This window comes from Oncorhynchus kisutch, linkage group LG11, assembly GCF_002021735.2.
Source record: "Oncorhynchus kisutch isolate 150728-3 linkage group LG11, Okis_V2, whole genome shotgun sequence".
NCBI lineage: Eukaryota > Metazoa > Chordata > Actinopteri > Salmoniformes > Salmonidae > Oncorhynchus > Oncorhynchus kisutch.
The window spans coordinates 69767349-69786148 of NC_034184.2; the positions used below are offsets into that span (position 1 = coordinate 69767349).

At 44.0% G+C, this 18800-nt stretch overlaps 1 protein-coding gene across 1 annotated transcript in view; it reads right to left on the reverse strand.

Annotated features, from left to right (window-relative positions):
• Positions 1-18800, reverse strand: part of LOC109900165 (laminin subunit alpha-1) — a 75773-nt gene that overhangs the window by 11884 nt on the left and 45089 nt on the right. The window contains exons 30-43 of the mRNA XM_031836210.1: positions 14865-15058; positions 11481-11623; positions 11125-11335; positions 10740-10896; positions 6638-6848; positions 6132-6248; positions 2740-2903; positions 2235-2373; positions 1885-1987; positions 1664-1780; positions 1307-1489; positions 876-1030; positions 539-682; positions 15-296 (exon numbers count right to left, since the gene is read on the reverse strand). Of these exons, the coding sequence (XP_031692070.1) occupies positions 15-296; positions 539-682; positions 876-1030; positions 1307-1489; positions 1664-1780; positions 1885-1987; positions 2235-2373; positions 2740-2903; positions 6132-6248; positions 6638-6848; positions 10740-10896; positions 11125-11335; positions 11481-11623; positions 14865-15058 (2320 nt within the window). The remainder of the gene's footprint in view (positions 1-14; positions 297-538; positions 683-875; positions 1031-1306; positions 1490-1663; positions 1781-1884; positions 1988-2234; positions 2374-2739; positions 2904-6131; positions 6249-6637; positions 6849-10739; positions 10897-11124; positions 11336-11480; positions 11624-14864; positions 15059-18800) is intronic.

The following is an 18800-nucleotide window of genomic DNA, read 5'->3' on the forward strand; positions in this document are numbered from 1 at the left end:
TCTTAATACTGTACCTTGATCTGGCCTCCCAGGCCACCAACGAATATCAGGGTGGACTTGTTGACTTCCAGGATTGTAGCGGAGCCTGGTGAGGTGGTCTTGACCGCGGGCAGGGGTTCTGACTCCAGCTGGTGGACTGACAGTGTGCCGTGCCTCCCAAAGCGCGTGGCGTTGATGTGGTGCCACTTGTTGTTGTTGATCTGGACGTGGGGGTACTCCAGCTTGGCGTGGCCTGAACCCGTGTCCCACAGATACGCCACCTTGCCATGCTGCATCTCCACCGCCATGAAGTCCACCTGATATTCAGCGTAAAATGAAACATTTACTTTACACATGTCAGAGAGCCATATGGTTATAGTGGTTACACCTTACATTGACATGATAAAGTGTTTGTGAAGGGTAGTTTATAGATAGTTATAAATCAACCATCTGGTTGGATGTAGATTATATACAGTAGACTTAAGTTTAAAACTGACTTATGGGTAATCATGATTAGGTACGTCATGGGATATTCAGCACGTGTCAGTGTGTGACTTACGCTGGAGCTGCTGCCCATGTAGAAGAGCAGGTTGTCAGGCTCGCTGGTCTTGACGGTCATGGTAAGAGTGTTGAAGTTACTGGAGGATACCTCAGGTGTGTAGGCCCTCACACAGTTTTTGTCTGCCAGCACTGCCACCTTGATCTATACAGGAGAGAGCAGGACATAAACAGTATTACAATTGAAAGTAGTGTGTGTGTGTGTGTGAGTGTGTGTGTGTGTGTGTGTGTGTGTGTGTGTGTGTGTGTGTGTGTGTGTGTGTGTGTGTGTGTGTGTGTGTGTGTGTGTGTGTGTGTGTGTGTGTGTGTGTATGTGTGTGTGTGTAGAAGTGACTAACAGAGGCAGCCTGTTTGCGGGCCTGGTTGATCATCTCTCTGATCTCAGACAGGTTTCTGCTCAGGTTCTCCCCCAGGGTCTTGAGGGGTTTGAGACGGTCATACAGTCTCTCTGTACGACTCTCTGCCTCCTTCAGCTTAGACTCAGCTGTACTGGCTGAGAGGGACAACAGACAGGACAGGTTCATGATACTTACGTCATCTTACTCATCCCTGTTAGTCACATAATATTTCTAGAAATTTGCCTCTAAAGTGATATGACAAGATAACATGATAACATGACAGGTATTTGGGGCACTACTTGGCTTTAAATGTGGTGTCGATTAATGTGGAAAAGATGGAAGCAAAGATGAAAACCGCTTCCATTACAAAGTTGCTGGCTATAATCTAGCTAGAACCATAGTTGGATGTCTGAATGATGTGTTAGTCTCACCAGTGGATTGTGAGTCGGAGAACAGCTGGTTGGTGTTGGAGATGCTGGTTCTGGCCTGGGCCACAGCCGTGCTGGACTTCTCCAGTCTGACCCGGAGCTCCTCCAGGCGCTCCAGCGCCCTCTGTAGGGAAGTGTTGGCCAAGGCAGCCTGCTCCTTGGCGTCCAGCACCTGCTCACTGGTGCCTACAGGGGGCAGCACAGGCAACGTCACACAAACTGTGTCCCCACTGTCTAGCGTGCCTCTGAGTTTGTGATAAAGTGTTAAATATATGACTTCTGTCTACAGTATGGTAAAGCAGAAAGGATATATAAAAGGACAGTTGAGTTGACAGGGCAGCAGATGGCAGTGCCACTCACCGTTGGGCAGGCTGTGGAGCAGGGCGCCTTGCTCTGGGATGAGACGGCTGGTGTTACAGAGTTTCTCTTTCAGCAAGGCCATTCTATCTGTCACATCACTGATGTTAGCCAGGAGACCTAGGGAGGACACACACATATATAATTTATTACCTTAAGGCACCGTGTGCGTGTGCGTGTGCGTGTGTGTGTGCGTGTGTGTGTGTGTGTGTACTCCAACTCACCCTCAGTGCTGTTTCTCAGGGTTAGACTTTCGTCCAGAATCTTCTCACTACGCTGCACAGCCTCAGATCCCAGATCAGTGAAAGAGTCCTCTGGCTGGACAATCTACAGTCAACACACACAGTTATTTACGATACTCCTATGGCTAGCAAGTTTCTGACCCACAACACACTTCATATCCAACGTAGCAGTGGTTATTCTATAGCCTGGTCCCAGATCTGTTTTGTGCTGTCTTGCAAAATCCTATGGTGTTTGGCATGACGATGACCATAGACAGCACAAACAGATTTGGGACCAGTTATTCTATTATTTGATGTTGATACTGATGTCCACTAAATGAGTGTTGACTCACCATATTGAGGGCCATAGTAGCGGTCAGGTTGGCTAGGTTAGCCATCTCCTCTGCAGGCTGGACGTTAGCTCTGATGTTAGAGTCGCCATGCTCTGCGCTGGTGGCGTTCAGAGTGGTATTCATCACCTCCACTAGAGAGCTACACACAGGAAGAGGAAGTTAGGCTGATGTACTGTACATGTATGGACGACATCTCTATGATATCTATTTAGTCTTTTTTCTATGGCCTAATGTTTGTGAAATGCATAGACAAAGATACATATGTTGAAGTTCACGCACACACACTGGCCTGACTGCCGGCACACACACTGGCCTGACTGCCGGCACACACACTGGCCTGACTGCCGGCACACACACTGGCCTGACTGCCGGCACACACACAGGCCTGACTGCCGGCACACACACAGGCCTGACTGCCGGCACACACACTGGCCTGACTGCCGGCACACACACTGGCCTGACTGCCGGCACACACACAGGCCTGACTGCCGGCACACACACATACCTCTGCAGACCCTGGGCCTTCTTGCTAAGTTCCCGGGCGTGGTCCTCAGCCTTGTAGACCAGCTCCAGAGCATCTTTCTTCCTCAGCTCCATCACCAGAGTGTCCACATGCTTCCTCAACATGGGGTTCCACTGCTCCAGCTGGTCCTTGGCCCCCTCCAGCTGCTGTACAGGTCACACACACACACACACACACACACACACACACACACACACACACACACACACACACACACACACACACACACACACACACACACACACACACACACACACACACACACACAACCAGAGAAACCAGTTCAAACACAGGACTCTACTAGCAATACAGTCTTTATAAAACACAGACTCTACTAACAATACAGTCTTTATAAAACACAGACTCTACTAGCAATACAGTCTTTATAAAACACAGACTCTACTAGCAATACAGTCTTTATAAAACACAGACTCTACTAACAATACAGTCTTTATAAAACACAGACTCTACTAGCAATACAGTCTTTATAAAACACAGACTCTACTAACAATACAGTCTTTATAAAACACAGACTCTACTAGCAATACAGTCTTTATAAAACACAGACTCTACTAGCAATACAGTCTTTATAAAACACAGACTCTACTAGCAATACAGTCTTTATAAAACACAGACTCTACTAACAATAAAGTCTTTATAAAACACAGACTCTACTAACAATACAGTCTTTATAAAACACAGACTCTACTAGCAATACAGTCTTTATAAAACACACACTCTACTAGCAATACAGTCTTTATAAAACACAGACTCTACTAGCAATACAGTCTTTATAAAACACAGACTCTACTAACAATACAGTCTTTATAAAACACAGACTCTACTAACAATACAGTCTTTATAAAACACAGACTCTACTAACAATACAGTCTTTATAAAACACAGACTCTACTAACAATACAGTCTTTATAAAACACAGACTCTACTAGCAATACAGTCTTTATAAAACACAGACTCTACTAGCAATACAGTCTTTATAAAACACAGACTCTACTAACAATACAGTCTTTATAAAACACAGACTCTACTAGCAATACAGTCTTTATAAAACACAGACTCTACTAACAATACAGTCTTTATAAAACACAGACTCTACTAGCAATACAGTCTTTTTAAAACACAGACTCTACTAACAATACAGTCTTTATAAAACACAGACTCTACTAGCAATACAGTCTTTTTAAAACACAGACTCTACTAACAATACAGTCTTTATAAAACACAGACTCTACTAGCAATACAGTCTTTTTAAAACACAGACTCTACTAACAATACAGTCTTTATAAAACACAGACTCTACTAACAATACAGTCTTTATAAAACACAGACTCTACTAGCAATACAGTCTTTATAAAACACCGACTCTACTAGCAATACAGTCTTTATAAAACACAGACTCTACTAACAATACAGTCTTTATAAAACACAGACTCTACTAGCAATACAGTCTTTATAAAACACAGACTCTACTAACAATACAGTCTTTTTAAAACACAGACTCTACTAGCAATACAGTCTTTATAAAACACAGACTCTACTAGCAATACAGTCTTTATAAAACACAGACTCTACTAGCAATACAGTCTTTATAAAACACAGACTCTACTAACAATACAGTCTTTATAAAACACAGACTCTACTAGCAATACAGTCTTTATAAAACACAGACTCTACTAACAATACAGTATTTTTAAAACACAGACTCTACTAGCAATACAGTCTTTATAAAACACAGACTCTACTAACAATACAGTCTTTATAAAACACAGACTCTACTAGCAATACAGTCTTTATAAAACACAGACTCTACTAGCAATACAGTCTTTATAAAACACATACTCTACTAACAATACAGTCTTTTTAAAACACAGACTCTACTAGCAATACAGTCTTTTTAAAACACAGACTCTACTAGCAATACAGTCTTTATAAAACACAGACTCTACTAGCAATACAGTCTTTATAAAACACAGACTCTACTAGCAATACAGTCTTTATAAAACACAGACTCTACTAGCAATACAGTCTTTATAAAACACAGACTCTACTAACAATACAGTCTTTATAAAACACAGACTCTACTAGCAATACAGTCTTTATAAAACACAGACTCTACTAACAATACAGTCTTTATAAAACACAGACTCTACTAGCAATACAGTCTTTATAAAACACAGACTCTACTAGCAATACAGTCTTTTTAAAACACAGACTCTACTAGCAATACAGTCTTTATAAAACACAGACTCTACTAGCAATACAGTCTTTATAAAACACAGACTCTACTAGCAATACAGTCTTTATAAAACACAGACTCTACTAACAATACAGTCTTTATAAAACACAGACTCTACTAGCAATACAGTCTTTATAAAACACAGACTCTACTAGCAATACAGTATTTTTAAAACACAGACTCTACTAGCAATACAGTCTTTATAAAACACAGACTCTACTAACAATACAGTCTTTATAAAACACAGACTCTACTAACAATACAGTCTTTATAAAACACAGACTCTACTAGCAATACAGTCTTTATAAAACACAGACTCTACTAGCAATACAGTCTTTATAAAACACAGACTCTACTAGCAATACAGTCTTTATAAAACACAGACTCTACTAACAATACAGTCTTTTTAAAACACAGACTCTACTAGCAATACAGTCTTTTTAAAACACAGACTCTACTAGCAATACAGTCTTTATAAAACACAGACTCTACTAGCAATACAGTCTTTATAAAACACAGACTCTACTAGCAATACAGTCTTTATAAAACACAGACTCTACTAACAATACAGTCTTTTTAAAACACAGACTCTACTAGCAATACAGTCTTTTTAAAACACAGACTCTACTAGCAATACAGTCTTTATAAAACACAGACTCTACTAGCAATACAGTCTTTATAAAACACAGACTCTACTAGCAATACAGTCTTTATAAAACACAGACTCTACTAGCAATACAGTCTTTATAAAACACAGACTCTACTAGCAATACAGTCTTTATAAAACACAGACTCTACTAGCAATACAGTCTTTATAAAACACAGACTCTACTAGCAATACAGTCTTTATAAAACACAGACTCTACTAGCAATACAGTCTTTATAAAACACAGACTCTACTAGCAATACAGTCTTTATAAAACACAGAATCTACTAGCAATACAGTCTTTTTAAAACATAGAACAATATTTTTTTATGTAAAGTGACCTCCTGCTTAAATAAAGTTTAAATCAACACATTCACACAACAGGGGGATGCTACTTTATTGCAGTTATACAGTATATCCCCTTTATTTGATATGGATATGGTGGTAATGTGGTGTTATGGTGCGACTTACAGAGGTGACGTTGCTCATGTCCTCTGCTAGATTGACAGCATCAGCCAGGATGTCCTGAGTCTCCTCTAGTTGGGTTTCTGCTGTCTGGTTCAGCCGGCTCACATTCTGCTTCAGACCCTACGCACACAGAGACAACACAGTCTAAATACAACTACAGGAGAAATGTATAGACCTTCTACAGTTACGATGTTTGAAGATGACGACCAAAAGTCCAAATCAAATCACTACACATACATGTAATAGAATCAAACTTTGTCCATAAAGGATACACATATACACACATTCTCATATCAGGCACATTTAAACCACTCAGTCCATCATGATGCAAACACTTAACAACATAGAGGACATTAACACATTCACTCACAACCGACCACTGTCCCAACTGCACTAGATAGATAAGTACATATACTGATACAATTTACTTTGCATTTAGTAGTCCAACAGCACAAGGAACAAATTAATATTTGAGTACTGAATACAGTGATTATAGTAAGTGTACTCACCTGGTACTCTGGCAGGTTGGTGTAGATGCTCCCCAGCAGGGTGTGTGTGTGGTTGTTGTTCTCCCTGGCAGTCATCAGTAGGGCATGGGCATCCTCTAGCTGTTGGTGGTGTTCAGTCAGGGTGTTAGAGATGTTGAGGGTCTGGGACTCTATCGCCCCCTGGGGTTCCAGAAGGTCCTCCAGCACCCTCTGGAGGAGAGCCTCGGTAGCACTGTGGTACAGGTGGATTAGTCACTTCAAAATGAATTAATCAAATCAAAATCAAATCAAATTTTATTTGTCACATGCGCCAAATACAACAATTGTAGACCTTACCGTGAAATGCTTACTTACAAGCCCTTAACCAACGGTGCAGTTCAAGAAGAGTTAAGAAAGTATTTACCAAATAGACTAAAGTAAAAAATATTAATAAAAAGCAACACAATAACAATAACGAGGCTATATACAGGGGGTACCGGTACCGAGTCAGTGTGCGAGAGTACAGGTTAGTTGAGGTCATTTGTACAAGTACTGTCAGTAGGGGTGAAGTGACTATGCATAGATAAGAAACATAGTAGGAGCAGTGTACAAAAGGGAGGGGGGCATGCAGTGTATGTTGACACCTCTTCAAATGAGTCGATTCGGCTATTTCAGCCACACCTGTTGTTGACAGGTGTATAAAATTGAGCCCACAGCCATGCAATCACCATAGACAAACATTGCCAGGAGAATGGCCCATACTGAATAGCTCAGTGACTTTCAACATGGCACCGTCATAGGATGCTAACTTTCCAACAAGTCAGGTAACAAACAAATAGCTAGTAGCAGCTGTGTTCAAGAGGTCAATGTAAATAGTCCGGTGGCGATTGTATTAACTGTTCAGCAGTCTCATGGCATGGGGGTAGAAGCTGTTGAGGAGCCTTTTGGTCCTAGACTTGGTGCTCCGGTACCACTTGCCGTGCGGTAGCAGAGAAAACTTTCCTCTGACACTGCCTATTATATAGGTCCTGGATGGCAGGAAGCTTGGCACCTGTGACGTACTGGGCTGTACACATTACCCTCTGTGGTGCCTTAAGGTCAGATGCCGAGCAGTTGCCATACCAGGCGGTGATGCAACCGGTCAGGATGCTCTCGATGGTGCAGCTGTAGAACCTTTTGAGGGGGGACCTATCTTTTCAGTCTCCTAAGGGGAACAGGTGTTGTCGTGCCCTCTTAACGACTGTCTTGGTGTGTTTGGACCATGATAGTTTGTTGGTGATATAGACACCAAGGAACTTGAAACTCTCGACCCGCTTCACTACAGCCCTGTCGATGTAGATGGGGGCCTGTTCAGCCCGCCTTTTCCTGTAGTCCACGTTCAGCTCCTTAGTCTTGCTCACATTGAGGGAGAGGTTGTTGTCCTGGCACCACACTGCCAGTTCGCTGACCTCCTCCCTATAGAACGTCTCATCGTTGTTGGTGATCAGGCCTACCACTGTTGTGTCGTCAGCAAACTTAATGATGGTGTTGGAGTCGTGTTTGGCCACGCAGTATTGGGCGAACAGGGAGTATAGGAGGGGACTAAGTATACACCCATGACGGGTCCCAGTGTTAAGGATCAGCGTGGCAGACGTCTTGTTGCCTACTCTTACCACCTGGGGGCGGCCAGTCAGGAAGTCTAGGATCCAGGTGTTTAGTCCCAGAGTCCTGAGCTTAGTGATGAGCTTCGTGGGCTCTATGGTGTTGAACGCTGAGCTGTAGTCAATGAATAGCATTCTCACATAGGTGTTCCTTTTGTCCAGGGGGGAAAGGAAAGTGTGGAGTGTGATTGAGATTGCGACATCTGTGGATTTGTTGGGGCGGTATGCAAATTGGAGTGGGTCTAGTGTGTCTGGGAGGATGCTGTTGATGTGAGCCATGACCAGCCTTCTAAAGTACTTCATGGCTACTGACGTGAGTGCTACGGGGCGGTAATCATTTAGGCAGATTATCTTCGCTTCCTTGGGCACAGGGATTACAGACTCGATCAGGGAGAAGTTGAAAATGTCAGTGAAGACACTTGACAGTTGGTCAGCGCATGCTTTGAGTACACGTCCTGGTAATCCGTCTGGCCCACCGGCTTTGTGAATGTTGACCTGTTTAAAGGTTTTGTTCACATCGGCGACGGAGAACATTATCACACAGTCATCCGGAACAGCTGGTGCTCTCGTGCATGCTTCAGTGTTGCTTGCCTCGAAGCGAGCAGAAAAAGCATTTAGCTCGTTTAGCTAGTTTTCAAGCCCTGCCACATCCGACGAGCATCAGAGCCGATGTAGTAGGATTCAATCTTAATCCTGTATTGACGCTTTGCTTGTTTGATGGTTTGTCTGATGGCATAGCGGGATTTCTTATAAGTGTCCAGATTAGTCTCCCGCTCCTTGAAAGTGGCAGTTCTAGCCTTTAGCTCGATGCGGATGTTGCCTGTAATCCATGGCTTCTGGTTGGGATATGTACGTACAGTCACTGTGGGGATGACGTCGTCTATGCACTTATTGATGAAGCCGATGACTGAGGTGGTGTACTCCTCAATGCCATTGGATGAATCCCGGAACATATTCCAGTCTGTGCTAGCAAAAAAGTCCTGTAGTGTATCATCTGCGTCATCTAACCCACTTCTGTATCGAGCGAGTCACTGGTACTTCCTGCTTTAGTTTTTGCTTGTAAGCAGCATACCACCCTGCATACCACTGCTGGCTTGCTTCTGAAACTAAGAAGGGTTGGTCCTGGTCAGTCTCTGGATGGGAGACTAGATGCTGCTGGAAGTGGTGTTGGAGGGCCAGTAGGAGGCACTCTTTCCTCTGGTCTAAAAAAAATATCCAATGCCCCAGGGTAGTGATTGGTGTAGGGTCCCTGTGTAGGGTGCCGTCTTTCGGATGGGACGTTAAACGGGTGTCCTTACTCTCTGAGGTCATTAAAGATCCCACGGCTCTTGGGACGTAAGAGTAGGGGTGTTAACCCCATTGTCCTGGCTAAATTCCCAATCGAGCCCTCAAACCATCACGGTCACCTAATAATCCCAGTTTACAATTGGCTCATTCATCCCCCTCCTCTCCCCTGTAACTATTCCCCAGGTTGTTGCTGTAAATGAGAATGTGTTCTCAGTCAACTTACCTGGTAAAATAATGGATAAATTAAAAAGGGGGATAGAATTATGGTCAGATTTGCCAAACGGAGGGTGGGGTAGAGCTTGGTATGCATCTCTGTGTGTGGAGTAAAGGTGGTCTAAGATTTTTTTCCCCCTCTGGTTGCACATGTGACATGCTGGTAAAAATGTGATAAAACTGATTTAAGTTTGTCTGCATTAAAGTCCCCGGCCACTAGGAGCGCCGCTTCTGGGTGAGCATTTTCTTCTTTGATTATGGCCTTATAGAGTTGGTTGAGAGCGGTCTTAGTGCCAGCTTCGTGCTGTGGTGGTAAATAGACGGCTACGAATAATATAGATGAGAACTCTATTGGTAGATAGTGCTTAACATAAGGTACTCTACCTCAGGCGAGCAATACCTCGAGACTTCTTTAATATTAGAGATCGCGCCCCAGCTGTTGTTGACAACAAGACACACACCTCCACCCCTCGTCTTACCAGAGGTAGCTTCTCTGTTCTGCCGGTGCATGGAAAATCCCGCCAGCTCAATATTATCCGTTTCTTCGCTCAGCCTCGTCTCGGTGAAACATAAGATATTACAGTTTTTAATGTCCTGTTGGTAGGATAATCTTAATCGTAGGTCATCAATTTTATTTTCCATTGATTGCACGTTAGCAAGAAGAACGGATGGCAGTGGGCGTACTCACTCGCCTACGTATTCTCAGAAGGCAACCCGATCTGCGGCCCCTTTTCCTGAGTCTTTTCTTCAAGCAAATTACAGGGATCTGAGCCTATTCCAGTGAAAGCAGTATATACTTCCTATCGGACTTGTTAAAGGAAAAGGTTTCTTCCAGTCCACGGTGAGTACATTAATACGCCATAGTATTAATGTACTATAGTGTAGTAACTAAACTTTAATACAACTTTACTAAACACCATTACAGCTCATAACAGTGTTACACAGTAGGCCTATAGTCAATCACCCCAGTATGACTAGAAACAGTATTACTAACATTAACTGACCTGAGTTCTGTAGAGACGCTGGCATTGGCCTGGGATAGGTTGACTAATTTGATGGTTTCCAACATGGCCGCCACCTGCTCCCATAGACGTGTGCTGTTAGCCTCGTCCTTCTCCACGTTCTCTGTCCTGTTCAGACCGGCAGCTTCCTCCGCCAGGACTGAGTCAATCACAGAGAGGGAGGGGCTTTGATGTTAACCATTTGTCTTGTGAACAAAAATATAAAACTTTTACTGAACCAGGAGATATCACAAATATTGTTCAATATCACAAAACATTAAATTGTTCACTAAATGGGCATACTTTGAAGTTACACATTTCCTATGGAAACCTAAGATGGAATATAAAAACATAGTAATGCATGTTGTGCGGTTGCTATTTGCTGTACCTTGTATGGCAGTGTGAATGGTGATGATGTACTCCAGAAACTTGGCCCCCTGGGTAACGCTGTTCTCTGTGGACTGAGCCACTTCCTCTCCATCAGCAGACAGCCCTGTAGCCTGCCGTAGCAGTCCGTCTATGTCCTGGGTGAGATTTGTCAAGTCCTCCTCCACCCTGTTCAGGTGATATGCTGGGCTACTTTCCCAAGACATCAGATTCTAGGAGAGAAATGAGGACAAGTGTGTTACAACAGTCTTTCTCACATTGAATGTGTACTGAATACTTCTGAACTTAAGACAGGGGGTTCAAAAGGTGACTTCCTGACCTCCTAGACAGAGAGGTATAACATGAGCCCTCTTTTACCTTGACCTCTCGTGTGTCGTTCTCCAGGCTGACCAGTGTGCTGTAGGGGGACAGGATGACCCCGGTCAGGTTGACAGACAGGAAGGAGCTCTCTAATGCATCCAGGTCATCCAGGAGGACCCCCGTACACTCATCATCACACGCTGAGGGGAGAGGGAGCGAGCGAGAGGAAGGAGTTCAGGATATCAGATTTCAATTAGGACCTTACCGCAGTTGTGTGTGTGTGTGTGTGTGTGTGTGTGCGTGCATCCAGGTCATCCAGGAGGACCCCCGTACACTCAATCATCACACACTGAGGGGAGAGGGAGGGAGGGAGAGGAAGGAGTTCAGGATATCAGATTTCAATTAGGACATTACCGCAGTTTGTGTGTGTGTGTGTGTGTGTGTGTGTGTGTGTGTGTGTGTGTGTGTGTGTGTGTGTGTGTGTGTGTGTGTGTGTGTGTGTGTGTGAAAGCTGCAACAGAGGTATCTGCTGGTACAAGTCTAAAACTGATATGCCCCCAACAAAGTCTGCTCTCGTGACGAAACATATACAGTTGAAGTCGGAAGTTTACACACACTTAGGTTGGAGTCATTAAAACTCGTTTTTCAACCACTCCACAAATTTCTTGTAAACAAACTATAGTTTTGGTAAATTGGTTAGGACATCTACTTTGTGCATGACACAAGTAATTCTTCCAACAATTGTTTACAGACAGATTATTTCACTTATAATTCACTGTATCACAATTCCAGTGGGTCAGAAGTTTACATACACTAAGTTGACTGTGCCTTTAAACAGCTTGGAAAATTCCAGAAAATTATGTCATGGCTTTAGAAGCTTCTGATAGGCTAATTGACATAATTTGAGTCAATTGGAGGTGTAGCTGTGAATGTATTTCAAGGCCTCCCTTCAAACTCAGTGTCTCTTTGCTTGACATCATGGGAAAATCAAAAGAAATCAGCCAAGACCTCAGAAAATAAATTGTAGACCTCCGCAAGTCTGGTTCATCCTTGGGAGCAATTTCCAAACGCCTGAAGGTACCACGTTCATCTCTACAAACAACAGTACGCAAGTATAAACACCATGGGACCACGCAGCCGTCATACCACTCAGGAAGGAAACGTGTTCTGTCTCCTAGAGATGAACGTACTTTGGTGCAAAAAGTGCAAATCAATCCCAGAACAACAGCAAAGGACCCTGTGAAGATGCTGGATGAATCGGGTATAAAAGTATCTATATCCATAGTAAAACGAGTCCTATATCGACATAAGCTGAAAGGCCGCTCAGCAAGGAAGAAGCCACTTCTCCAAAACCACCATTAAAAACTGCACATGGAGACAAAGATTGTACTTTTTGGAAAAATATCCTCTATTCTGATGAAACAAAAATAGAACTGTTTGGCCATAATGACCATTGTTATGTTTGGAGGAAACGGGAGGCTTGCAAGCCGAAGAACACCATCCCAACCGTGAAGCACGGGGGTGGCAGCATCATGTTGTGGGGGTGCTTTGCTGCAAGAGGGACTGGTGCACTTCACAAAATAGATGGCATCACGAGGAAAAACAATTATGTGGATATATTGAAGCAACATCTCAAGACATCAGTCAGGAAGTTAAAGCTTGGTCGCAAATTGGTCTTCCAAATGGACAATTATCCCAAGCATGCTTCCAAAATTGTGGCAAAATGGCTTAAGAAAAAAAAGTCAAGGTATTGGAGTGGCCATCACAAAGCCCTGACCGCAATCCTATAGACAATTTGTCGGCAGAACTGAAAAAGCGTGTGCGAGCAAGGAGGCCTACACAAACCCGACTCAGTTACACCAGCTCTGTCAGGAGGAATGGGCCAAAATTCACTCAACTTATTGTGGGAAGCTTGTGGAAGGCTACCCAAAACATTTGACCCAAGTTAAACAGTGTAAAGGCAATGCTACCAAATACTAATTGAGTGTATGTAAACTTCTGAACCACTGGGAATGTGATGGAAGAAATAAAAGCTGAAATAAATCATTCTCTCTACTATTATTCTGACATTTCACATTCTTAAAATAAACTGGTGATCTTAAATTATTAAATGTCAGGAATTGTGAAAAACTGAGTTTAAATGTATTTGGCTAAGGTGTATGTAAACTTCCGACTTCAACAGTAGTTATTTTGGACATGAGTTTAATGTTGCTGGCGAGTGGGGGGGAACAAGTGGAGGAGCTCGTCCGTGTGTATTCAACCAGTCTTGATATGATTGACATTTCCCCCTCTGCCCGTGGTCATGAATCTAGAAGCTGTGAGACAGGTGGCCCTGGTAAAGATTTGCTTGCGAAAGTGCCTCTTCCACAGAAGGTTCTGAGGAAAATGAATAACAGAACTACTCAAGTGATGACAAAGTGGCTCTGCTTAAACACACACGCCACATGTGATGTTGTCTTCCTGAGTTAAAGAGAGGAGGGTTTAGGTGTCCTGAATATTGAGTGGATTTACACTGCTACCAGACTGACTAACCTGTTGAACATGCTCATCTGTGACGATGTGACAGTTAAGGAGTTAGCCAGAGCTTCCCTCCTTCGGGACCTAAAGAGGCGGAAGGTTCCACATACCAGGGACACTGAGGACAACTTCCTGGGCTTCAGTAGGAAGGCCAGTGGAAAACTGGACACTCGGGCTGCGTTGGTGTCTGGTCAGCCTGGCCGGACCTCAATGACCTGTGCAACCCGACTGGAGTGGAGCTCAGGTGGACATGGACTGATATGGAAACTGAGCCAGTGACCGCCTCTGATACAGTTGTGGCAGATTGTGGTGTTGTTGTGGGGGCTTCTGTCACCCATGATGGAACATCTCATCCTACATCCAGGACAACACTCCTTGGTTTCAGACGGATGCAGCTACTGCAACACTGGACTGTGTTGACCACTCTGTCTCCCATTCCATGTACCAGAATGCTTCCGTTGGCGAAGACATTCTCATCTTTACTGTTAAGGTGAGGTTCTACCAACAAAATATAATCTAGCACTCTGGTACGCTTCAAACCATGAACCCATTTTGTATTCTACATAAGTCAAATGTAATGGAGTCCATTGCCCTTGTTGTGAATGGCTGCTGTTCAAATGAGGATTTGTACATTGCTAGACATGACCGCCTTGTTGACCTGATAGCCAGCAAGGTGAGACAAGTCGTCTCACCAACAGCACACATACATAAACATTCTTGTGTAAGAGGAAGCTGGTTTGATGTTGAGAGAGCTCTGCTCTGTTTCAGCTGTCATGGGCCACCTAGCTGTTTGGAGAAGGAGGTGCTTTATGTACCCTTGAGTACCATGCATACAGGCATCCTTTTTTTGTAAATTTGATTAGTGGATTCAAATAAAGTATTTAACGTGTGTGTGTGTGTGTGTGTGTGTGGGTTGGTACTCACAGACACACTGGTACCCATCCAGGACGTGTCTCGCCTCGCACTGGTCACACAAATGTCCCCTGACCCCGGCCTTACATTCACACTGGCCCTTCAGAGAGTCACACACCAGATGGAGAGATCCTGCAGTACTACACTGACACGCCTCACACATCCCTCCTGGACCAGACGGGTTCCCATAGTAACCCACTGAACACCTGAGAAAGGGAGGGGGAGAGAGATGCGGGGGGATGGCAAAGAAACAGTGAGACGGAGAAATAATGTAATAGAAAATGAAAATATAACGTTTGTCTCAGTCTGAGGTGTAGTGATGGCTTCTAGTGACAGAGACACTGACTTTGATCCAACAAGTCACACAGTAGCTGTGTAGTACTCTCTCTTACCTCCACAGTAGCTGTGTAGTACTCTCTCTTACCTCCACAGTAGCTGTGTAGTACTCTCTTACCTCCACAGTAGCTGTGTAGTACTCTCTCTTACCTCCACAGTAGCTGTGTAGTACTTTCTCTTACCTCCACAGTAGCTGTGTAGTACTCTCTCTTACCTCCACAGTAGCTGTGTAGTACTCTCTCTTACCTCCACAGTAGCTGTGTAGTACTCTCTCTTACCTCCACAGTAGCTGTGTAGTACTCTCTCTTACCTCCACAGTAGCTGTGTAGTACTCTCTCTTATCTCCACAGTAGCTGTGTAGTACTCTCTCTTACCTCCTCAGTAGCTGTGTAGTACTCTCTCTTACCTCCACAGTAGCTGTGTAGTACTCTCTCTTACCTCCACAGTAGCTGTGTAGTACGCTCTCTTACCTCCACAGTAGCTGTGTAGTACTCTCTCTTACCTCCACAGTAGCTGTGTAGTACTCTCTCTTACCTCCACAGTAGCTGTGTAGTACTCTCTCTTACCTCCACAGTAGCTGTGTAGTACTCTCTCTTACCTCCACAGTAGCTGTGTAGTACTCTATCTTACCTCCACAGTAGCTGTGTAGTACTCTCTCTTACGTCCACAGTAGCTGTGTAGTACTCTCTCTTACCTCCACAGTAGCTGTGTAGCACTCTATCTTACCTCCTCAGTAGCTGTGTAGTACTCTATCTTACCTCCACAGTAGCTGTGTAGTACTCTCTCTTACGTCCACAGTAGCTGTGTAGTACTCTCTCTTACCTCCACAGTAGCTGTGTAGCACTCTATCTTACCTCCTCAGTAGCTGTGTAGTACTCTCTCTTACCTCCACAGTAGCTGTGTAGTACTCTCTCTTACCTCCACAGTAGCTGTGTAGTACTCTCTCTTACCTCCACAGTAGCTGTGTAGTACTCTCTCTTACCTCCACAGTAGCTGTGTAGTATTTTTATTTATTTATTTATTTATTTTACCTTTATTTAACCAGGTAGGCAAGTTGAGAACAAGTTCTCATTTACAATTGCGACCTGGCCAAGATAAAGCAAAGCAGTTCGACAGATACAATGACACAGAGTTACACATGGAGTAAAACAAACATACAGTCAATAATACAGTATAAACAAGTCTATATATAATGTGAGCAAATGAGGTGAGAAGGGAGGTAAAGGCAGCAAAAGGCCATGATGGCAAAGTAAATACAATATAGCAAGTAAAACACTGGAATGGTAGTTTTGCAATGGAAGAATGTGCAAAGTAGAAATAAAAATAATGGGGTGCAAAGGAGCTAAATAAATAAATAAATAAAAATGAAATACAGTTGGGAAAGAGGTAGTTGTTTGGGCTAAATTATAGGTGGGCTATGTACAGGTGCAGTAACCTGTGAGCTGCTCTGACAGTTGGTGCTTAAAGCTAGTGAGGGAGATAAGTGTTTCCAGTTTCAGAGATTTTTGTAGTTCGTTCCAGTCATTGGCAGCAGAGAACTGGAAGGAGAGGCGGCCAAAGAAAGAATTGGTTTTGGAGGTGACTAGAGAGATATACCTGCTGGAGCGTGTGCTACAGGTGGGAGATGCTATGGTGACCAGCGAGCTGAGATAAGGGGGGACTTTACCTAGCAGGGTCTTGTAGATGGCATGGAGCCAGTGGGTTTGGCGACGAGTATGAAGCGAGGGCCAGCCAACGAGAGCGTACAGGTCGCAATGGTGGGTAGCATATGGGGCTTTGGTGATAAAACGGATTGCACTGTGATAGACTGCATCCAATTTGTTGAGTAGGGTATTGGAGGCTATTTTGTAAATGACATCGCCAAAGTCGAGGATTGGTAGGGTGGTCAGTTTTACAAGGGTATGTTTGGCAGCATGTGTGAAGGATGCTTTGTTGCGAAATAGGAAGCCAATTCTAGATTTAACTTTGGATTGGAGATGTTTGATATGGGTCTGGAAGGAGAGTTTACAGTCTAACCAGACACCTAAGTATTTGTAGTTGTCCACGTATTCTAAGTCAGAGCCGTCCAGAGTAGTGATGTTGGACAGGCGGGTAGGTGCAGGTAGCGATCGGTTGAAGAGCATGCATTTAGTTTGACTTGTATTTAAGAGCAATTGGAGGCCATGGAAGGAGAGTTGTATGGCATTGAAGCTTGCCTGGAGGGTTGTTAACACAGTGTCCAAAGAAGGGCCGGAAGTATACAGAATGGTGTTGTCTGCGTAGAGGTGGATCAGGGACTCCCCAGCAGCAAGAGCTTCCTCATTGATGTATACAGAGAAGAGAGTCGGTCCAAGAATTGAACCCTGTGGCACCCCCATAGAGACTGACAGAGGTCCGGACAGCAGACCCTCCGATTTGACACACTGAACTCTATCAGAGAAGTAGTTGGTGAACCAGGCGAGGCAATCATTTGAGAAACCAAGGCTGTCGAGTCTGCCGATGAGGATGTGGTGATTGACAGAGTCGAAAGCCTTGGCCAGATAAATGAATACGGCTGCACAGTAATGTTTCTTATCGATGGCGGTTAAGATATCGTTTAGGACCTTGAGCGTGGCTGAGGTGCACCCATGACCAGCTCTGAAACCAGATTGCATAGCAGAGAAGGTATGGTGAGATTCAAAATGGTCGGTAATCTGTTTGTTGACTTGGCTTTCGAAGACCTTAGAAAGGCACGGTAGGATAGATATAGGTCTGTAGCAGTTTGGGTCAAGAGTGTCCCCCCCTTTGAAGAGGGGGATGACCGCAGCTGCTTTCCAATCTTTGGGAATCTCAGACGACACGAAAGAGAGGTTGAACAGGCTAGTAATAGGGGTGGCAACAATTTCGGCAGATAATTTTAGAAAGAAAGGGTCCAGATTGTCTAGCCCGGCTGATTTGTAGGGGTCCAGATTTTGCAGCTCTTTCAGAACATCAGCTGAATGGATTTGGGAGAAGGAGAAATGGGGAAGGCTTGGGCGAGTTGCTGTTGGGGGTGCAGTGCTGTTGTCCGGGGTAGGAGTAGCCAGGTGGAAAGCATGGCCAGCCGTAGAAAAATGCTTATTGAAATTCTCAATTATGGTGGATTTATCAGTGGTGACAGTGTTTCCTATCTTCAGTGCAGTGGGCAGCTGGGAGGAGGTGTTCTTATTCTCCATGGACTTTACAGTGTCCCAGAACGTTTTTGAGTTAGTGTTGCAGGAAGCAAATTTCTGCTTGAAAAAGCTAGCCTTGGCTTTTCTAACTGCCTGTGTATAATGGTTTCTAGCTTCGCCGAACAGCTGCATATCACGGGGGCTGTTCGATGCTAATGCAGAACGCCATAGGATGTTTTTGTGTTGGTTAAGGGCAGTCAGGTCTGGGGAGAACCAAGGGCTATATCTGTTCCTGGTTCTAAATTTCTTGAATGGGGCATGTTTATTTAAGATGGTTACGAAGGCATTTAAAAAAAATATCCAGGCATCCTCTACTGACGGGATGAGATCAATATCCTTCCAGGATACCCCGGCTAGGTCGATTAGAAAGGCCTGCTCGCAGAAGTGTTTCAGGGAGCGTTTTACAGTGATGAGTGGAGGTCGTTTGACCGCTGACCCATTA